Source organism: Hemicordylus capensis, chromosome 2, assembly GCF_027244095.1.
Source record: "Hemicordylus capensis ecotype Gifberg chromosome 2, rHemCap1.1.pri, whole genome shotgun sequence".
Classification (NCBI taxonomy): Eukaryota; Metazoa; Chordata; class Lepidosauria; order Squamata; family Cordylidae; genus Hemicordylus; species Hemicordylus capensis.
In genome coordinates, this window is record NC_069658.1 from 100,536,723 (window position 1) to 100,560,092 (window position 23,370).

A 23,370-nucleotide genomic window follows, 5' to 3' on the forward strand; every position below is an offset into this window, starting at 1 on the left:
AGGCAGCAACCCTTAGGAGCAGGCGGTCCCTCAGGTATCCAGGGCCCAAACTGATAAGGGCTTTAAAGGTAAAAACCAGCACCTTGAGTTGGACCCAGAAATTAATTGGCAGTCAATGCAGCTCTTTCAAAATGGGTGTGATGTGATCCCAGCAAGCAGCTCCAGATAAAATCCTAGCTGCCGTATTTTGCACTAGCTGCAGTTTCAGAAGATTCTTCAAGGGCAGCCACATGTAGAGCGCATTACAGTAATCCAGCCATGATGTGACTAACATGTGGGTAACTGTGTCCAAAGCTGCCTTCTTAAGAAAGCATGTAATGGATATCAGGAGATTTCTTCCAAGACCCAAATCTCAGAAAAGATGTCTTTTAAAAAAAATACTTGACCCTAAAACATTTTGTTAGGAAATCTTTGGTCACATTAAGAACAAACACAAACAAAACGCTGTGTGCTGTGTAAAGGGCCCTTTCTTGTAAAGTGTGCCATTTGCTTTTAACTTTAAAAAAGATATTAATATAGCAAAATGCTTAAACATTAATGCAGACTGCTTTAAATGATATTTTAAAATTTGCTAAAGTAGAGAGAGTGAGCGCACACAGATATATATGTATATCTATCACACACACACGATTATTATACAGGCACAATAGTGTCTGTATTTACTTATTTAAAGTATTTATACCCCTCCCTCCTCTAGCACACTACTGTTCAGGGTGGCCCACAACATTAATAATACAAATTCAATGTAAAACATGAGACTAATAAAATTAAACAAGTTAAAAAACTTTAAAAGACCAGGTTAAAGCAATTAAAATTACAGTATTTTTTTTATAAAAAGTTTCAAATTAAAAGTTATTTCAAAAAACTAAGAACTGAGAACTATAAGAACTAAATACTTAAATGCAAACCATTAAAAAAAAACAACCCCTATATAGTTAAGCTTATCATAGCAAGCTGATCTGTGTGTCCAACTTGACCCCCATTCTGAGATGGAGTCTCTGGTTTGCTGAGTCTCTTAATGCCTGAATCGGCTCCTAACAGTACAGTTCTTTACATGTTTTACTCCAGATTAAGTTTCATTATTAATGGGGGTGGGCAAGAGAGAATAACTGAAATATCCTTTTAAAAAACTTGAGGAGCTGCATCTCCAGCACGCAAGTAGGGAAGCAGAACCTGTTAAATTTCTGCCTGAACACATCCTTCCCTAGCCCAATATTAATCTGAAAGACAAAAGCAAAAGTGTGGGTGTAAGAAGCAGTGTTCTCTCTAATTTTTTTCATCTGAGTGTGGAATGAGTTTTGTTCTAGGTGGCAGTATCAAGGCAGTGTGCGCACATGTATTCAGAGTGGGGCCTTCCTGATTCAACCTGAGCGAGATCTAAAGTGAACTGAGTGGATATCAAAAAACTTGTGAGCGTGCACATATGCACACGCCTTAGAGGAAACACTGGTACGAAGACTAATTTAAAGATGACGTAATACATTTGATTGTTTCAGTAAGTCTGGAAAATAGGAAGCTACCTTATCCCGAGTCAGACCACTGGTCTATCTAGCTCAGTGTTGTCTACACTGACTGGCAGTGGCTCTCCAAGGTTTCAGGCAGGGGTCTCTCCCGGCCCTACCTGGAGATGCCAGGGATTGAACCCAGGACCTTCTGCAAGTGGAGCAGATGTTCCACTACTGAGATATAACTGCATAATTAATGTGACCACCTTAATTTATAATTTCCATTCTTTGGAGAGCATGAGTGAGTACTGTAAGCACCTTAACTGTCATTTTAAACTGAAAGGTTTTTGAACACACACACACCCCCAATGAGAAACAGTGCAGGCAAAATCATTTAAATCATTTCCTTAGTAATACAAGTAATATTTAAATAGATTTAATAGTACTGCTCCAAACCAGTGAATTATGAGTTTAAAACCTATTAAAATGTAATGTTTTTTTTTCCTGAGCTGAGGGGAGAGAGATTTAAATCCACTGAATTTTAATATTTCAGCTTGAGCTGCAGGAGGTAGAGAAAGTCCAAATGAACTATTCCATCAGCACCATTCAAGCATGAACATTTTAATCAGTTTTACTTCCTTGGAGTTCTCTAACACAGTTTACGCTGTCATTCTGAAAGCACTTAACACAGAGAGTGTGAAAAACCACCAAGGCTTGTTATTGCCTTCACAATTGATAGCAAATAATTTTGCAGGCTTCCTATCATTAAAGTGTCACTGCTAAAAATTGAGGTTCAGCACTTCTTGTACTAAATTGTATTTTTTGGAACATCACTGCATACCTGGTTCTTACATTTTCCCTACATTTCTACATTTCTTTCTGCAATAAACAGGCACACAAGTGCTAGCCGCCATTTGTATTCTGCAACTAACAGCAGTTTGTGGCAGCAGTGTGGAGTATGCACACAGACATGTACGTTTGTCTGTATGCCCAGCATCTAAAGACAAATGAAAATAAATGCCAAATTGGGGAGGTATTGCACATTATTACACTTGTGTGACAGTACAAGTTAATACTCCCCTTTTTAAGAAGTGCAACAAAGGACAGGCTCAGGGCACCTAGCTACCGAAAGAACATATAAGTACAAAATTTAAATAGCATTTTATTATGGCAATATTTAATTAAAAATATGCTTAACTCTGACCTGAATTGCTGACTTTTTACCTGTCCTACACATCTTTATTTATAGAATCACAATTGGAACTCTATTTTGCTCTTATAAATTTTAGCACACGAATGACATTACAGATCAACTCCTTTTAGTCACATGATGTATGCCAGTATTCTTCATTGTAAAGTTTTGGGAGCAGTGCTGGCCCTCATCAACCCTAAGTGCAGCCCTCCGACTAATTGTTTATTGGTGTGAAGCTTCACCCAAAGCTGAATACTCTGCACGATCCTCCTGCACCACACAGAGCTGACCATTCTCATTGTGCAGTGCTGCACTTTGCTGATTTAAGGGAAATGGAGCCCTTGAGACCCTGCATCATCTTGGAAGGTGTGCACAGAGTCCTAGGAAGTGTAGCCCCTCTCAACACTAGCGATGTGCACGGAACCAGTGGCGGCCAGTTTGATGGCAGGGGGTTACCTTTAAGGAGCGGGCAGGATTTTCCCTGTTGGTGCTGTGTTTAAAAATGGCCCCGTGGGTGGCAGTATACCTCCTTGCTGTCCCAGTGTGCATTGGACTGGAAGTGCCCAGTGCACGCACACTGTGCACACAGGCACTGAGCACTTCTGGTCCAACGTGTCCCAGAGCAGCAAGGAGGTACGCTGAGACCCTGCAGGACCATTTTTATACACAGCGCCAGCAGGGGAAATCTGGGGAGGGGCAGATAAGCCTCCCCGCTTCTTAAAAGGTAACCCCCACATTGCCATACCTTCGAACCGGTTCGGAGGTCTGTAAAAGGGCCTCCAAACCAGTTCGTGCACATCCATACCCAGTGCTTTCCCCACAGATCTCTTCAGAGGGGGTTCCATCGCTCTTAAAAGGCCCTTCCAGTCCCATCACTCTGAAAAGTACAATACTGTGAAGAGGTCAATACAGTGGGAAATGGCTCTCACACCAAGGAGATTTTGCCAAAGTGACCCCCATTTGAAAAATAGTGAAGATCATTGTTGTAAGTTAACCTTGTATATATGTCATTACAATTACTAAACTCCTATAAGGGCCATTGATACTTAATGTTGATTACAATAGCTGGGATTTAAAGAGCTACTTCAGGCTTACCAATGAATCGCCTCCCGCACCTTTGTAAAACAAGCCTCCATGTCTTGTCCAATGGCTTTTGAACACACACACACCCACATCTTAAAAATAGTTTGCCATGTGGTGAGGGAGAAGAGATACAAGTGCACAACTCCCTTGGGAAGGATTATTAATGCTGGGAAAAGCTTCAGCTGCTATATTTCTGCTTGTCACCGAGCTATTAAGGAGAACCTTGGCCTGCCAGAAAAAATGCAACAACCCTATGGGTAAGTAATGCAACTGAGTTGTTTGAGGAGATCACAACTCCTACACACACTCTCTCTCTCTCTCTGACCAACATTGTAACAAGTGTTCAAAAGAAGATTTTGCTTTTGGTAGATTCATGAAAAAAATAAAGTTTTGTTCTAGATGAAAAGAATGATGGGAAAAAACAAGATGCATCAGGAAATAAAAATACTGAAGTTCCAGCCACAGCAAAATATGGTCTTCCCAAAGTTAGTCCCAGAAGTTGAGGTTGTGTGTCTGCTCAAGAGAAGGAAATGGGCTATTCAATGGCTAAAATACCCAGAAAGACCACTCTCATCACATGCTCCAGTGCTCCTTCAGAAGATAGAGGACTGGGTCTTTCACGATCAGTGAGACCCGGTTCCTATGGGTGAGCGGGAAGAGCGGGCTAAGCCCGCTCTCCATGCTCACGAGCGGGCAGGGAGCCCTGGGAGACCAGATCATCCACCCACACGATGGCCGGCCCCGTGATGGAGCTGGCGGGGGCCGCGCGGCCCACGCAAGCCCTGCGCAAGCGTGCAGGGCATACTGGGGAGACCCCCGGCCGGGGGTCTACTCGTGAGTAGGTGTGGCGCAAAGGGGCGCCGCGGCTACTCACAATCATAAAAAGCAGGTTTGCTGGAGTGCTCGCTCCACAAACCTGCTTTTTACCAGGGGTTCTCGAGCAGGTTACCCGCTCAAGAACCACCGGGCTCGGCTGCAAGCCTGGTGGTTCCTACGGTCAACAAAAATCGGGCTAGCCTCTGCTAGCCCGATTTTTGTTGATCGTGAGAATCGCCCCATAGATGGCTAGTTTTAATCTTCACAGTATAGAGAAAACCACACACCCCTCTCTGTGACTTGATATTATCAACAAATCATAATAATACATTTCAAACCCTGGATTAATTCTGACAGGGCTCTCAGCAAACTGCCCTCCAAGGGCCCCTTCCTACCTAGGTGAGCCTCAAGACAGTTGTTGTTTCACCACCACCAGCACTCCAAGGCTATGGTTACAGAGGTGGTCTCAGAAATCAGCAATGGGTCCTTCCAAGTCCAGTGATGCAGACACTAGTTGTGGGTTCTGATTTTGTATAGAAAGCAAAACTATCCAGACCAATTTTTTTCCCCATCTGGTGGGGAAAAAACCCACCAGATGGGGGTTGAACCCTACTCATCCTAGTCAGAGTTGTGCCCCCCGCCCGCCACTAAACACTTGGCTGGAAATTTTATGATTTGTGCACATAAGGGTTGCTGGTTTTTTAATGAAATAAAATAAAACCACAGCCCTCAGGGACATATTTCTGGAAGCCAAGAAGTGCTTTTGGAGGAAGCAGAGGTTGCAAAAATCACCCCATCCCCTTCCATGGGTGCTCAGTTGCAGGAAAAGTCTTTTGCTCAACTGAGCTCCACAGCAGCCTCTCTGTGAGAGTACAGCCCTTGTTTTGTACTACTAACACTGCGAAACATGTCAGCCACTACTACCATTCTTGTTATTACTTGAGATGATAAAATTTGTGCATTATTCCTACAATGTGATTCTGCTTTTTCTAGGTCACAATCCAGCAATAGTTAGTCATAATTATCTGAAGTATCACTGATTTCAACTGAAGTTAGTCACAATGAGATTGTGCCCCTAATATTTAAAATACAGCAGGCTACCATGCTATTGAGTGACTGTGTATTATAAACTGTTCCTTGATGTGTAGAAAAGAAGGACTACTAACTTTGTATAACTGAGCTGAATTAGACTAAAACCACCAACCAAATCCCACTGAACCCTTGACGCGTCATTACAGAAAAATAGTTTTGGAGGTGGCCATTCAATGTCACAGTGTGAGTAGTTGAGAATAAAATAATTTGAATATGAAGAACAAATTGAAAGTCTCAAATTATTTTGATCTCAAATGATTTCTGTTCTAATAGTTGTTCTCTCAACAACTCTTCGCTCCTCCCTACCAGATCATTTCCCCTCAAAAACAAATATTATCCATTCTTTTTAAAAATTTAACTTGTGTCAATCTGTCAGTAATTTTCAATGGAACATGACCTGTGAAAGAAGTCATTATAAGTGTTTCATTCCATTAAACACAACTAGTTTACTGTCAAGAGAACAACCCGTCTCTCAATGTTTCAAGCTCACTTCAGCACTCCGCATTTAAATGGCACGGATCAGTGGTTTGGTTCATTTACCAATGAAGGCAGAATATTGCAAAGTTAACAAGGTGTTTCATCAGATTTCACGAAATCCTAGCATCAGGGTATGAAGGATCTACAATGTATTATAAATACACATTCATGGAGTAGAACTCCTTTTGATCAATCCTTTATAGCCCACATTTACTGTCTGTCTCCTGTGTACATTTTATTCCACAAAGAACTGTGCCTTCTTTTACTCACACTTTTAATTATAGATACCTCTTGAGCATCCCTGGGATATTTTTATAAATGAGGTACTATAATTTTGTAGATATACATAAAAGGGGCAATGAAAATGGTTAGGGGGATGGGAGAGGAACCTGAGCTCAGATGCTCTGAAATCCAAATTCCGTGAAAGCAGCCACACAGCTGAGGATAAAACCTTCCTACCGTCCTAACAAAATCAGATACTTTTTGTGCAAATATTTGTTTTCACGTTTCTTTATTTAAGTATATGCCACATTGTAAAGTATCTATATTAGTTTAAGAGGCTAGAGCCTATGAGTGGCATTAGTAACAACTTACAATCAGATAATGTACATCAATTTTTCCATGGAAAGATATTAAGAAAATATATTGCATAAGTATTTACCAAATTTTATAGACATTAAACATTTAAAGAAAGAGAAAGCAGCAGTAAGTTTTTTCTACATTAAAGATAATCTCTTCACTTCTGAACAACCCAATATTGTGGTTATTTTTAACTAGTGCAGTTTTGTGGTTCAAGATAGCACTGTTTAAGAGAAGAATTTCACTTTAAATTTCCTCACACTAGAAAAAAATATATTTTAAAAATTGCATATTATAGACTGCAAGATGCAGGGCCTCTACATGAAACACTGAGCAAAATCACTACAAATCAGAGTAAAGCTAGATTCACTTTCATAACTTACATGCACTTTAAAAAAAATAGACCTTTTGCAATTTATTTTATTCAAAGAATATTTAGATAGTGGTATTTTTATTAGGTAATGAAAACTAATTGGGAAATTATTCATCTTCTAGACTCCCCACTGGAGCATAAGAGACATACAGCAAATGTTATTCATGATTCTACACAACCCACTCTGTCTGATTCATCCCCGTCTTTCTAAGGGGCACTTCAGAGGAAATAAAGGTTACTCTTTCCCATTTATATTTTTTAATTGACTGCTGGTGTTTTCTTGTGGTCAGAGGATAGGAAAGAGTGCTCAAAATAGCCTATTAAAAAACAAGTTACAATCAGACCATGCTCTACACTACTGTCAGCAATGATCAGAGTGCCCCTACTTCCCTGTTAAAAGACAGAAGCATAAATGAAGGAATATTTTCACTACAGATTGATTATTCGGCAACCCTTATCCACATCTTCACTTGGCAATTTGAATTTTAATGAAAGTAAATGGAATAATTAGCATTTCAAAGTGTGTTTGATACACTGAATTTTTTTGAGAGAGAGACTTTTATGTATATGCTATACACAAAAGGAGCAAGCATTTGCGAGTGGGCAGAAAAAGGGAAGGTACCATGGTATGGTCTTCATTAGAATAACTTAAACAATTGCTTGTACAAACTGAATAATTATAGATGTGAATCATGGGCTGTTAGTAATTTTTCTCACCTTTTTAATATGTTTCTGAACAATCATTTTATCAGTCTTTTAAAGCAAGTCATAAAAAGGCTTTTTGTTTTTGTTTTTTAAGAGGGGGCGATTAAATCTTGTTGCTGTATTTATTAAGGACCAATAGATGTGCAGGAGGCAAATTTTTAATCAACTAAGAACATCACCATGTGACCATAAATTAATATAAATTGAACAGGCAAAATCTTGTCCCAGATGATATCAATATTGAACCAACTAGCTCCTAAAACAATCAAAAGCCTAAATGACTTTTAATTACACAGAGGTACTTTACCTTTACTACAAGTCACACTGCTTGACACACTTCAATCCTAAAAACATTTATTTGTGAATATGTATGTAGTGAGGATAGCAGGCTTATGATGGTGCCGAAGAAGTCCCATGCATGAGTGGAGAGCACTTCTCTGCATACAAGTATTCCCATCCAGTTGTAGTCTCTCATGCCACCTCAAACACCACTTTAAGAGGGTTTGCCAACCTTTAGGACCAGCTTTTGGGAGTGCAAAAAACTAAGACGTGAAGTGAGTCCAGAAAACCTAGGGGTCTGCATGCAACATTGTGTGTGGCCCTTTGGACCCCTGTCTGAGAGTACAAATACAACTTCATGGTAGCTGAAACCTAAATGCTATTTGTAACAGGATAGGCTCTGGGATAAATTGAGAGTTTCTTCTATTGATCGGCGACTCTTCGCTCTAATTAGAGCCCTACATGTATCGTCAACTATGAGAGTTAAGTGTAATCCACAGGGAGGACTGACCAGAGCAATTTAAGTTGGAAAGGGTGTGTGTTGGACAAGGATGGACAAGGATGTGTGTTGGTGCCCTTGTTGTTTAATTTTTGTTATCAATGATATGGTGATTCACCTTGACAGCAATGATTTTCACCCTCCTGCGTTAGCTGGAAGAAGTATTTCGGTTCTGTTGTACGCGGATGATGCGGCCATCCTGGCTAGAACCCCGCATGAGTTAAGGAGGGCCTTGGGGGCATTGGCTGTCTATTGTAAGACAGAACGTCTTAGTATTAATTACCAGTAAACCAAGGTGGTCTCCTTTGCCAGGAGACCTAAGAGACAGGTATGGAAGATTGATGGACAAAGGATAGACCAGGTTCAAAACTTTGTATACTTGGGGGTGGCCTTCCATTCATCGGGAACAGACGGGCCCATGCTTCCTATGTGGCCCAGATTGCCCAAAATAGTGCCCAAGCTATTCTGCAGATTTACAAAACTAGGGGTTGGCATCTCATTCCAGCAGCTTTAAAACTTTTTCAAGTGAAACCGCTGGCGCAGTTATTGTATGGTGCCCAATTAGGACCTTCTGTCCCCCCTAGAAGTGGTGCAGTCCAAATTTTTGAGAGCAATATTCCAAACATCCAAGTGTACTTCCTGCGCGAGGCACAGATTGGAGGCAGGTCTCATTAGAGTGGAGGCTAAGTGTTGGCAAATTGCTCTGTTTAATTGGCTGACGGTTTTTTCTTGGCTACAGGGCTGAGCCACTTGATACTAGAGAATTCCTACCAGTCTGCCTGGAAGTGTGCTTTGAACCGAAAGTTGACCATTGGGGGCCTTGATCAATCTACTTTGCTTATGCAAAATCTGGAGACAGCTAGGAAGCTCATCAAACAGAGAACTGAAGCCATAGAGAGGCAAATGGATTTAGCGAAGGCACCTGATTTTCAAAGCCAGGAAGCATTTAGATATAGACTGGTTCCAGCACCCTACCTTACTATCTTGGAGGTGCCCTCCCTAAGAAGCGTTTTCACTCTGGCGAAATGTAATGCCCTGCCTTCAGCCCTTTTAGAGGGCAGATATAGAGGCATTCTCTACAGGGAGAGGCTCTGCCCATGTGGGGAAGGACAAGTGGAAACTGTCTCTCACGTGTTGCTTTAATAGTTGTTTTATAGAGACCTGAGACGGGATCTCATTCACCCTCTGATGGCTAAATGGTCAGGTTTTGACCCTTCTCAGGTAATAGGCAGGCTGCTGGAAGGAAGTAATTCCATCACCACCAGACAGGTGGCCAAATTTTGTGTTGTAGCCCTCCATTTGCGTAAGTGTCTGACAAAAGGAAAGTAGGTGATGGTCTTAAGGTCTAACTAATTTTTGCAGGTATAGAGTGGATAATTGTATGTGGGCATGCAGGTTCTGGGACAATATGCATATTAGCAGTAAAATTAACAACTAAATCTTCCCAAGCCCTTTAAATGTTCAACCCCCCCAGGGGTTAGGAAGTCAATTGTTTAAGTTTTGATATGTATGTAATAATTTTATAAGCACGAAATGCTGCTGTTTTATTTTTAGTCTAAGCTGTGCATTTTTAGTTGATTTATATTTAGAAGGATTTTCTTAGTTTATTTGGTTTTTATTGGTTGAAGTAGAAGTTTGATTAGTTTCTCTTTTATATTTGTTTTAACTTTGTGCTGGTCGTCGACTGAAATAAAGATTTGATTGATTGATATTTGTAAAGAAATAAAAAGATATGCTGAAATGTAAGAGAAGACTATCAAAGATTCATGCTAACCTGAGGAAAATATACAATACCCATTTGCTTTATTTCAAATAATTATTACATAAGTATTCAAATGTAATCAGTAGTGGTCATTCAAATGTAATCAATAGTTGCAGGGTACTTTCAGAGACCATAATGGTGATGTAACTCTTTCATTATGGCCTAACATACATAGGACATATTCATACAGGGTTCCTGAAACATGCCAATCACTTTCTCCTAAAGTCCAACTTGCCACTTTTCTCTACAAGTATTCTCAAAATGTGCACAGAGAAACCAGCACAACTTGGCAAGGAATATGCCTCTTGGAAATGCACAAGTGGTTGCCTATCAGTGGGGAATGTTTTCTGGAAGGATAACTCAAGGTTTGTGCAGATGTTACTTGTGGCGTCTTTCTTCACTCACAGAGGCATCACACTACCATAAACAGTGTGATGTGCGTTGCAAAAAGATCTAAGATCTGAGGGCCAAACTGTACAGATTCATTTCCTGTTTGTTGTGGCTGATGGTTTATTGTTTTTAATGATATATATTGTGTTAATGTTTTACTGGTTTTTAAAATTTGGATTCTGTTTTCTAATTATTAAATTAACACCTTGGGAGCAGCGGTTGAGAATGGGGATATAACTTTATTTATTTATTTTATTTATTTTTACATTTTATATCCCGCTCTTTCTCCAAGGAGCCCAGAGCGGTGTACTACATCCTTAGGTTTCTCCTCACAACAACCCTGTGAAGTAGGTTAGGCTGAGAGAGAAGTGACTAGCCCAGAGTCACCCAGATAGTTTTCATGGCTGAATGAGGATTTGAACTCAGGTCTCCCCGGTCCTAGTCCAGCACTCTAACCACTACACCACGCTGGCTCTTTTGGAATGAATAAATAAAACAGCAAACATATAATGCTTCTGCAAACCCTGAGTCTTATGCATTGAATGTCCTAATCAATTTACTCTTAGGGCACCTTCTACACCCTTAAAAAAGAACATTACAAATTGTGAAAGCTGTTCCAGCTGAGATCTTCGCAAACACTTCACTGCAAGGCCTGGGAGCCAGTGGCGGCTCCATCGACCCTAATTGCAGTTCATAATGGTTTCTTAGGTCTACATGTGAAGCTTTGGTCAAAGGTGAATACTCCACACAACTCCCCTGCACCACACACAGAGGCTCCAGCACCAGTTTGTTTGTTTGTTTGTTGTGTGTTTTTTAGGGGGGGGGGGACAGAGCCCGCTTGGAAGACAGTGTAGTCTTTGCCAGTGCTTTCCCCCAAGAGCTCTATGCGGAAGGTTCCGGGGAAACTACACTTACCAGTGATGTGTGTGCACCTTCCAAAATTGTGCTGGGGCTTGACAAGGATTCGTTTCTCTTAAAGGAAAAAGCACAGCCCTGTGAGGAGGTAATTGTGGCAGGAAATGGCACTCACATTAAAGAGGCCCTGCTCAAAATATAGTGAAGATCACTGCTTTATGTTGTTCATGCAAGTGCAGTGTCCCCCAATATCTCCCCCAAAGGAGAGGAGAGCTGGTCTTGTGGTAGCAAGCATGACTTGTCCCCATAGCTAAGCAGGGTCTGCCCTGGTTGTATCTGAATAGGAGACTTGATGTGTGAGCACTGCAAGATATTCCCCTCAGGGGATGAAGCCGCTCTGGGAAGAGCAGAAGGTTTCAAGTTCCCTCCCTGGCTTCTCCAAGATAGGGCTGAGAGAGATTCCTGCCTGCAACCTTGGAGAAGCCACTGCCAGTCTGTGAAGACAATACTGAGCTAGATAGACCAATGGTCTGACTCAATATATGGCAGTTTCCTATGTTCCTAAGTGGACTCCTCCAGTGAATCTCAAAAAGGAGCTGGAAGTAACATCTAAATAAGATCCTAGACATATGTCTGTCATAACTCCCAAAAGATAGATATCTGCAATCAACTATAAAAGATAGATATCTGCAATCAACTATAAAAGATAGATATCTGCAATCAACCAGCCATTTTCTAAACTTATACTCATTTTAAGAATGTGAATGGGGAAGAAATGGTCACATGATCAGTGAGAGCCCAGTGTTTGCCAGCTGGTTGTTATGAAGTTCCAACAGCCCAGTATGTACTGTAGGGTAAGCTACAACAAAGGGCCACTTAGACCAATTTGTCGCAGCACAGATAAACCAGATTGCTAGATCAGTTGGTGTGCAACATGTTTCTGACCAGCTGAGAGAACTAAGAACTTAACAACAAAAGCCAAAGCTTAGAAAAAAGAAAGTGAACTAATTTTTAAAAAGACTATTAAAGCTAAAATGGAAAGACCACATACCCCAATGATTGCGTTCAGTTCTGCCATGGTCACTTGCTTGGCACGTTCCACAGCCTGCACCACTTGTTGCTGGTGCTATAAATGAAGATCAGAAACAGATTAAAATTATTTGCTTTCTAATGAATTAAAGCATAGAATTGCCTATTTTTTTCCTACTAAGAATAAACTAAAAGAAATCTCTTCAGATTGCATGCAGCCTTGAAATGTGTGCCTTTAAGAGCAGAAATTCTGGGTGGATTTGTAAGGTAGCTTGAGGTGAGAGTTTATTTTAGGCAAACCAAGTTAATTACCTAGAATTTAACTTTCATCTCTCTTTCAAAAAAAAAGCTACTTCAAGATAGGCAAGGGCAGTATAACAATATTTACTCGACAGTGCTGATCTGAAGTACAAGAACTCTTCCCAAACTTAAGGTGACAGAACATGGTGAAAAAGTGATGTATTTGAAAATAAGCAATGCATTTGGTATTCCCCACATACACTACTACCTCTTCACCAGAAAAGCAGGTGCTAGTTTCCATTCTCAGTGACTTGTATACATGATTGCTAACTTTTATATAAATATCCTTAAATTTGCTTCAGCTATCAACTTGTTTCTGCCAATAAAGGATTTAATCAACAGCGGAAACAGTTAAATGAAAAGAGAGTAAGACAGAGGGGCTTAGACACCTTGGCACTTCATGTATATGTAAACAAGCCAAAGACAAGCTGGCTAATTCAGGATTACTACAATCCTAGTTATAGAAACAAGACACTGCTGCAATTCAAAGAAGCTCTGCTATAAGACGATACATGTAAAAGCTTTGCTCACACTTCAGTCAAAAGGTGAAAAAGTTTGATTGTTTCAATCACCAAAGCATAAAGATGCTTCCAAGCATACTTAACCGGAAGTTGTGCTGGAAAAATCAATGGAACTTTCAAGTAAATGAAGGTAAGCCTGAGGTGAGCTTATCTACATGATATATTACACTGTTGTAACACTCATGGCTCCACAACACCAGCACCAAGAACAAAAGAAGCTGCAGTTTGGGAGGATGCTGAAAGTTTTTTGTTAGCCATCTCTGATCTCTTCAAGGAACTACCATTCCCAAGGTTCCCTGGTTGAAAGCCATGAGAGGTAAGCAGGTTTGAAACAGGTTCAATGGGTTAATGTTTCACCCTACAACTGCAGACCTTTGCACAAGCAGAACCAAAGATTTTGACAGAACAGGAATGCCTCAGACGTTTCCATATTATTCAGAGGAATGGATGTCCCAAGTAAACGGTGCTCTGAGGAAAAGAAGAGTATAGCCTTAAACTTCCAAAGAAAGACTTCTAATGAATATGCCTAATAGATGCTGGGTTAGCCGATATGTGAGTGCCAAGATTTTCCTTGTGCTAATGATTGAGGGCACCAGCTTTCTACCACCTCCCCAAAAAGTGTTTCAATCTTTTACAAAGAGAAAGAACATATAGTAAGGTGTATACAGACACCTAATAATTGCTTTAGAAGAGAAAGGAGATGCTGCTATATATTTATTTATTTTATTGTTGCATAACAATATTTATTTTATTGCTGCATATCACATGACTTGTTTATCGTATCCTCTAGACTAGGGATTCTCAATGTCTTGGTCCCCAAATGTAATTGGACTTCAACTCCCATCATTCCCAACCAAAGGCCACTGGGGCTGGGGATTATGGGAGTTGAAGTTCAATAACATCTGGGGACCCACATGTCAATAAACCCTCCTCCAGAGGCAACAAGGCTGTAAGCTTCCCTGTGCCCAGCAGCCACTGCCACCTAAAAAATGAGCCTAGTGACTGACACCTGGTTTGCAGAAGAGCACAAACGCAGGGTTCTCTACAAATGTGAGAACCAAACCTGGCCACTTTGTCATCCGACTTCCATAGTTCTCTCTCAATCCAACTGCACTTTCAGTGCAGCTTAATTTCCTAAGGCCCATGTGAGTTAACAAGAAAAACAGGAGCCTGGTCACCGACTCTTCCTTTTCCTCTTTTAGTCAGTCCTAACCTAGGTATGTATCATCTCCACCAGCTACTCAAAAGGGCTCAGTGATCTGATAACAGTATCTGAAGTTATTCAGGACACTGGAATCATGAGCATCCACAGGGGGACAGTCCTTCCTTTATTTATCATCATATATTTGTATACATACATACAAATGAGAACAGGCAGACTGGCAACTAGTGGGTTAAGAATTCAAAATTCACCTCCTCTCTAAAAGTTTCTTTTTTCTTTACATTCTGTGTGCCTCTCCCCCATCTTCTTTGGTTATGCTTCCTTTCTTTCTAATTCAATTTTCCTCTTACTCTCATCATTGTCTAATCCTTTTCTTCCATGGAAGAAATGGACTTTCTTCTCCTCTCCTGTAATCGTAACATTATTCACTTTCTCTGTGATTTTTAAAATTGTTTTTCACATCTTCCTTAGATCAAGATCTCATGTTCACTCTCTATACTACTTTTACACTTGATGTTTTTTCATTTCTCTCCTCCCTGATTTTGAACCTTCTCAACTATACTTTCCCCCTTTAGATCCATGTCTTTCTTTGTTTTTCTCTAATAGCCTTTCTTGGGACAGAGCTTAATTTGAGTCAGGGCTTTCCACAACACAGAGTGGTGGGGCCCAGCTCTGGAAAATACTCAGATGAAGAAAACGGGTCAGGAATTTAGCTCAGTGATGGAGCACATTCTTAAAATCTAGGAGATTCACTGCCAGTCAAAAAAGGCAATAATGAACTAGATGGACCAATGATCTGACTCAATAATAAAGCAGCTCATACATTTTTTTAAAAAAGAATGGCTGCATGCATACACACCATGAGGAATTGCAACCAGTGGCCACATTGTAGAAAAGTTTCCAAGGCTTTAGCTTCCATGTGAGTTTGAGTGCTGGTGTCTCTAAATTATATCTTGCCAGAAAACAGCAGGGAGAAACAAGCCAGGATCCCTGCTCTCACTAGTATACTCAGGTTTCCTCTCCCCCACAAAATAGCTCGGAGGTACTCTCACTGGCTCCTAAACAATTTTTATGGATCCTTAGGCAAGAAGAAATGGTGGAACTGGGTACCACAGGTTTGGATTTTTAAAAACATTGCGCAAACATCATGAGCCAAGGGAGTCTGTATTGATGAGATTGGCTTTACTTGAACTATCACAAAACCAACTGCTGGTACATACAATCAAAAAAGGTTGTAGAGGAGCTTTCAACTAGCTTATTAGCAGGCACTGCTGGAAAGCATCCAATTCAAGATTATGCATCCTCAAAAGGGATGATGTTCTATACACTACAACCTGACAGTGAAAACAGACATTGACAAACCATGTGAGCATTGGGCCTTGCTAATTAATACAACTCAGATAGCAAAGGAAAAGTTTCTCATAAAAAGAACATTTATTTTTTTTAAAGGGCAAAATATATAGATTTTATGCAATGCCCCAAAAGTGAAACAGAGGCAGTTCCAACAATGTGCTCATTCACTCATCCAAATCAGGGGCGTAACTATAATAGGGCAAGGGGAGACAGCTGTCTGGGGACCCACCGCCTTGGGGGGGGGTCCCCAGAGGCAAGTCACATGACTGATTTCCCCAGTTGCGCACCCGCCCAGTCTTCTTTCAGTTGTATTCATCCTCCGAAACTGATGTGAGAGTTAAGACCTGGAGCTACCAGAACAGCATGTCTTTCACTAGTACCATTAAATGACTTGCATTGTCCACAATTTACAAAACCTTAAAAAAAAATTTAGGATGATGTTCTATTGTGGCACATAGGTTATACACACACACACACACACACACACACACACACACACACACACACACAATGCTTTTTGTTACCACTATTCAGCCTCATTTAAGATTTCTTTACTTCATGAGCTGAGCTTCAGTGGGGGGGGGCATTTTAAAATCTTATCTCTGGGCCTACTCCAACCTTGTTACGCCCCTGATCCAATAACTACTCACTCAAGCAGCCTACTTGCAGGAGTAGTAAGTTATTTGCACAAATAAGCTGGTGAACAGACCTCCTGAACTAGAACTTATCCGGTGTCTGTAACTAAAACAGAATATTAAAAATATTAAAATATTAAAAAATATTAAAATGTCGACATAGCAGGCAAATCAGAAACCTGGTGGAACAGTGAAAATGAACAGGACACTTTTATTCTTGGATATAAAATCTGTAGAAAAGATAGAGTAGGTCATATTGAAGGTGGCACTGCACTGTACATCAGAGGAGGCACAGATTCCAAGGCTTTACATGCAACATGTTTATTCAGAGAATCATTATGGCTAGAAATGCAACTCCCCCTCCCCAAGCAATCTCAGACTGAGCACAAGTTCTGCTACCCGACCACAGTTCTATTGATGATCATGAAATATAAGAAAGAAACAGCAAAAAGCAGAAATGAACACCAATATTCCAATAGTTTTTGAAGGTAAATGTAATTGAAGAATGACTACAGTATAAATTACTTTTATTTTTTATCTAATTAATAACTGCCAACAAGAGATGACACAACATTTGATTGATCCTAAACAGTGCCAAAGATCAGATGCAACATTCATTCATTCATTCATTCATTCCAAGATTTAATATACCACCCAATCCACAGACTCAGTGCTGTAGAAAGCAAGAACATCTGAGGGTTTTTTGTTTGTTTGTTTTAAGATTTTAAAGGGCAAACGCCTGGCAGAAAAGAAATGTCTTCAATAAAGTCTTAAAGGCTGGAAGGTAGGGGGCAGACCAAATCTCGGGGGAAAGAGATTTCCAAAGTCAAGGAGTGGCAACACAGAAAGCCCTTCCATGGGTCCTAGTACTATGGATCTCTCTGAGACAAGGGACTGAAAGAAGCTAGATAGACCAATGGTCTGATTCAGTATATGGCAGTTTCCTATGTACCTATCTCACAGGATGGGAGAGGCGATCCTGAAAGTAAACAGGTGCTAAACCCTGAAGCCCTTTTTTCTAACATTCATTCGTTCATTCATTCCATTTAGTCAATTTCTATACTGCCCTGCCAAAAATAGCTCAGGGCAGTTTACACAGAGAAATAATAAATAAATAAAATGGATCCCTGTCCCCAAAGGGCTCACAATCTAAGCCCGCTCTCCCCTTATGGCTCCTCTCCTTGATTGTGAAACTCGCCTCATTGTTTAGCTTCCTAGAAAGAGTGGCCATAATGCCATAAAATTAATGTGAATGCAAGGAGAAAGATAGCCAGAAAACCCAGCACTACCATATTTGAATTCTTGGGGGAAATTTTCTCAAACTAATTTTTAAAAAGGAGCAGTGAATGAAGTTGGAAGGTTTATATACCTTCAATAAGCATTTTTAAAAAGTATCAAATACAATGTATACTTCAGATTAAGAAAGGCACAAAGAAGTTCAAAAGGATGCCATGCTAGTGTAGGTTAAACTGCAGTGTCAAGGAGGTGTCTCCAAAAAGTAGAAGTCTTCATATGAAGAATAAAAATAAAGGGCATAAACTCTAGCAAATCAAACACAAATTTACTGAAAGGAAAGATACAAAGAGGTCTGAAGAGCAACTAGCTGGAGATAAAGGTGGCAAATTAACACTGAAAGATGACAGAGAAACAAAAAGGTATTTGTATCAGCTTTCACTAAAGAATTTGCTGATGAGATGCCAGCGTCTGAACCCTTTTCCCTAGCAATATGCAACCAAAAAGGCAACAATGGATGAAGGCAACAATGAAGGCAACATTGTCATAAAGGCAAAATGGATGAAGTCTGGAATCGGATATTGTTAAACATAACAATGTTACTAGGTCTTCCAGGATACAAATCCTATATGGCTGAAATACGATCTAAAATATGTAACTTATCACAAAAATCAGCCTCATGACCAGAAGCCTGAAAATTAGCCAACGTAACAATTTTAACAGAATAATTCAGGTGGCATTCAGAAAAATTCATCTCTGTCCCTAGTACTGACCCAAACTATAAGGGTGCCACTTACATGCACTACTAACCATGCACAGAAGCACTCAAGATGCTTTACATTCCTAATACTAAGCCCATTAACCAAGACAACCCATGAACGTGCCTAAGAAAATGGCTTGGATTCAAAGGTGTTGCTGCCAAAAATGTTGTTATACATCACCCAGAGCCTTTGGATGGGGTGGTCCAGAAACGAAACAAAATGAAATGAAATAAATAAGGGCACCTGCTCATGCAAGGGTGAGGGGATGATGACCGTGTCCACAGTTTCCAACAATTGCCCCTTTCTGTAGCTGCCTTCTGAACTATGTGTAATTCTGTTCTGGTGAAGGCTCAGGGAGAGGCAGGAAACCCCAATAAATGCAACTCAATTCCATGTTCATCACAGAAGTTAGGATCTGAACCACTGTATTAAGTCAGACGCTTATACATACACACACACCCCAAACACACACAAAGGATTAAAATTTCACAAGTTAGCAAACAGAACTTCAGGTATAAATTTAAAATGAATATAATAATCCACTTCATGTTCGAAAGTGGTCCAAAGCAGTCCAAAGTGATGGGACTGTGTCTGATTGGTGGTTCTGCACAATCTACTGAAGTTTGTAATGAAATATTCTTAACAGAAACTAAAGCCCTGTTCAGGTGTTACCACCCCGGTGTACTTGCAAGCCGCCCCCCTACCCCGCTCTCTCTCTCACAGAGACACACACACACCCCACCCAAATACAGCATTTATCAGGAGTTGAACATACTGAGGAAGACATTCTCGCTAAGATGTGTAACACTGGTGCTCCATTCCAGATCACAGGGAGAATCTCTCCCCAAGCACAGCATGTATCTCCTGAGACAGACATTGTATTCTGAAATAGAGAGCGGGTGGGGTTAATGAGTATGTTGACATAGTACAACTTCTGTGCCTTGGTAATACCAGCTTAGGACAGGGGTGTCAAACTGCGGCCCTCCAGCTGTTGTTGGCCTACAACTCATCTTCCCTAGCCACAGTGACCAATAGTCAGGGATGATGGGAGTTGTAGTCCAACATCTGCAGGAGGGCTGAAGTTGTGAGGCCCTGTTTTAAATATATCGGGAACAACCTCAATGACTAACACAAATGGAAGATGTTCCACCTGTTTAACGAGTTGATGGACAATTTCAGTTGATTCTCTTGTACACTTCCTCCCTTGCAAAAGTAGTAATCAGGATGCTGATCATTCTTTTAAAAATTAATTTCCTTTCACCATTCCACATACCGAGAAACACAGAAAGGAATGTACACTTAAGTGTTAAAAAGATTTCCTTCTAGGCATTAATAGTGTGTGTGGGGGGGAGTACATCCTAGTTGAAAGCTTTTGAATATCCAGATATCCTCTTTCTCCTAAAAATGTCTTTATTTATTTTAATCCCTTTTGGGATGGTTACAGAGTCTGAATTTCTAAACACTTCAGGAGATAACATTTACTTTTTAAAAGATTTAGAGAGCAGATTTAAAAAAATTAAGTCAGTGCCACCTCACAGAGAACCAGCAGAGCATTTGGGGGTAGGCAGGGGAAGGAAATCCAACCTTAGTTGTATATACTGGCTGAAAAGAGATTTAAGAACTGGAGGATTTTCTTTATGCTGATGGGAAATGGGAGAGGTGGGGTGGGTGGGAAGAGCAGGTCTTAACTTCAGTAAGAGGCTTTTAATCCATTATTTTAAAAATGGACCAAGAAAATCTGAAGATACTGCATTCATAGCTGGGTGAAAGCCACAGTATTCTTGAAGCACATCTTTCCTCTACCACTACATACAACATCCACTGCCTTGTCTACGCTATAAGTAGTCAATCACCTTAGCGCCATTTCCTAGGGGGAATATAAAGGATTTGGTGGAGACAAATGTATTTGCTTTACAGCATTTCAAGTTAGCAAAGGACTGGATAAAAAGGATACAGATAAAAAGGACCAAGAGAGTAACTCAGTGAGGTGGTATGGGGTAAAAGCATGATTAATGGTAGTGCAGACCACACTGCACTGCATTATGGTTAAGGCAGCTGGGAGAGAATGGTGGTCAATCTGTACAGAAGAGCAGAAGGAACATGCAATCCAATGCTATATTTCCAATCCCTTTTGGAGGAGTTTGGACAATACTTTACCAGCCCACACAATTAAGAAGGGAACCTGCCAAAAGTGCACACACTGTGACATTTTCTGTGGACATCTGAGCACCCTGCTGGCATATATGTGTGTGTGTGGGGGGGGTGCTCATACAAATGGCTGCAGAACCACAGCTCCCACCCACCCCAATAAACAGATGTGACAGGAGGGCATACGAATGTCTGCAGATGACATCACAACAGGCTCACTTTTGGCATATCCGCTTCCTAACTGTGTTGGCCAGTAAAGTATTTCTGAACTGTCCCTTTAAGAACCTATTACACCTGCACTGGCTTCTAGTGCTGTACTACTTGAATGAACTATTTACCAAAAAAAAAATAAAAAATCTACAGGCCTTTCTTTGCCCCACAGCTTATGCCAGACAATGGGTAACTACAGTGAATTACTGTTATTTGCTATTCTAAGCCAGAGATGGGATGACTTCAGTACTGTGTGGTCTGCTTTGCTTTAGTACTAAACTCCCAATTGTCTATTGAGGTGTTTTAAAATTACAAAGCAAGATCTCTTAATAGCTAATCTGCATTGTTATCCTCTTAACTGCTTGCTTTTTCTAAGGAACACAAGTGCCTAGCAGGATCAAACCAAGGCCTTCCTACAGCAGGACTCCTTAGAAGAATACCAGCAATCAGCAGACACTACCAATAGACCAACCTACCTTGTGCCCACCACTTTAATAGAGTGATTGTAGTATAGACACCAGAAACTGGTTTCATATAAAAACTGCTTGAAGCTTTAAGGGTCTATTTAACTTCAACCTGAAGCTAATAACCATCTGGTTGAGACCACAGTGGGGCCAAAGCAAACCAGGCTAAACCTTCTGACTCTCTCTCTCACCCCAACAATGCAGGGGACAAGGAGACACACCTCTTTCTGCTTTCTCCTCTCCCAACCAAAAGAATGCAAGCAGCTGTCTTTAATGATTTGACTTTTAAAAAGACATTTTTCTTCCTCTGGAATCCTGGGAATGATGTGAGTACTCCAGGGAAATGTAGTCTTTTCTGAGGCTACAGCTATGCCCTTTTCAAAGAAGACTACAAATCACAGAAGCACCTGTGCCACTCCCAGGATCTTTTGCGGGAGAGAAGAGTCATTTTAAAAGTGAGCCCACATAAGATGGCTGCCTGATCCCTCATGGCCAGGGGTAAAAAGAGGAAGGCAGCTACCCCCTCTGTCTACAGTGCTTTGGGTGTGAAGCCAAAGCTTTCCTTTGGAACACTGAAGCAAACACACACACAAACACATATGAAATGACCCTGAAGCAAATAGGAGCCCACTCTTAATCTCTAAATTGCCCCTGAAGATAAGCAAGGCTGCTTCACACACCCCTAATAATGTCAATCCTCTATTTTAACCAGAGTTTGAGAAATTTATTTTTTATATATTACATGCCTTGGAATTGAATGGATCCCATAACCCACTCACCAAATCGCTCTTAAGAAATACCCAATCATGGATAAGGCACTAAATAAGACACTGTTAATCTGCACATTTTCTTTATCAGATAATCTACATTTTGTAAATTAAGCACTGTCCACTTTTTTGTTTTGTTCCGTTTCCAGTATGGGCCAACTAATTTTAATAAGATTACCATTCAGATACATTTTCCAAGAAATATTTTTCTGTCTGAGACTACCGTTCAGAAGAAAAAACACCACTGAAATATCTCCAGAGATAGATAATAGTGCACACATGGAGTATAGCATGCCACAGAGACCTTTCAGCATCAAATTAATTTACAACTACTAACCCCTACTCATCAGTGTGATTATAGTTCTCATCTACCAAACTGAGCACCCCTAAGAAAAATAATGAATGTTATTTCTCAGATAGATGTTCGATGCAATCACACAGGAAAGTTATGACTGGCAAAGGAGCACAACTGAACAACTCTGAACTCAAAAGTCTCTAGGACTTCTATAGGCTGCAAAACCACATTTTCTTTACCAAGAAGAAAATGGGTTTTTCACATTTTCCAGTGTTGTTCTATTGAAAAGAAAACATGAGCAGAGAGAGAAAAAGTGCAAGACTAAAAGAAATACAGGAAGACAGAGGCTCTCTTTAGAAATCAGTCTGCAGAGTAATAAAAGTGATATCGTTACTCATTTGTTGCTATCCAAGTTGCAACCCCTCAAGGTAGAGCTCCTAGAGAGGAGATATCACACCTTCCTAGACATCAAACAATAATATTTTGTCACTGGGAAAATACTATTCCTTCCCACAGACAACATGTTCATGATTACTGTGAGTGCTTGCAACAGCTCAAGCAAGGGGGAACATGCTTCCCTTGCACAAAATAGCTGTGCCAGTTTGTAACATTTCATTTCACATCTTCCAAAAATCGGGCCCAACACAAGCGTAAGCAATGGCATTGTTACTCTCCTCCTGCTCCAAGAAAAGCTAAACAACAAAGCTATCTTCAACCGTTCATTACATGGGGATAGAATACTGTCCCACTAACAGTGGATGGAGAAACTTGGGGTGGGGTAGGTCAGTCTTCAGAAAGGTCCTCAGAGATGGATGGGCAACAAGACAAAGTGTTTTTCAAAGGAAGTAAACCTTTTAGTATTTAGGCCATATTGGCCACATAAAGGCAAACAAGGCTTCTGCCAGTCACAGTTCCCTGGTGAGTAGACTTTTGCAAACAAATACA

The 23,370-nt window shown here is 40.5% G+C and overlaps 1 protein-coding gene across 12 annotated transcripts in view; it reads right to left on the bottom strand.

The window, feature by feature from the left end:
- Positions 1-23,370, bottom strand: part of TLE4 (TLE family member 4, transcriptional corepressor) — a 178,103-nt gene that overhangs the window by 91,228 nt on the left and 63,505 nt on the right. For 4 of the 12 annotated variants that reach the window (XM_053296550.1, XM_053296549.1, XM_053296546.1 and 1 more), the window contains 2 exons: positions 19,317-19,424; positions 12,599-12,673 (listed from right to left, as the gene is read on the bottom strand). The exons of 2 other annotated variants lie outside the window; for them this stretch is intronic. In XM_053296550.1, coding sequence (XP_053152525.1) covers positions 12,599-12,673; positions 19,317-19,424 — 183 coding nt within the window. Of the gene's footprint in view, positions 1-12,598; positions 12,674-19,316; positions 19,425-21,375; positions 21,478-21,584; positions 21,599-23,370 lie in introns of those variants that run through there. 6 more of the 12 variants (XM_053296553.1, XM_053296554.1, XM_053296552.1 and 3 more) reach the window with 3 other exon arrangements.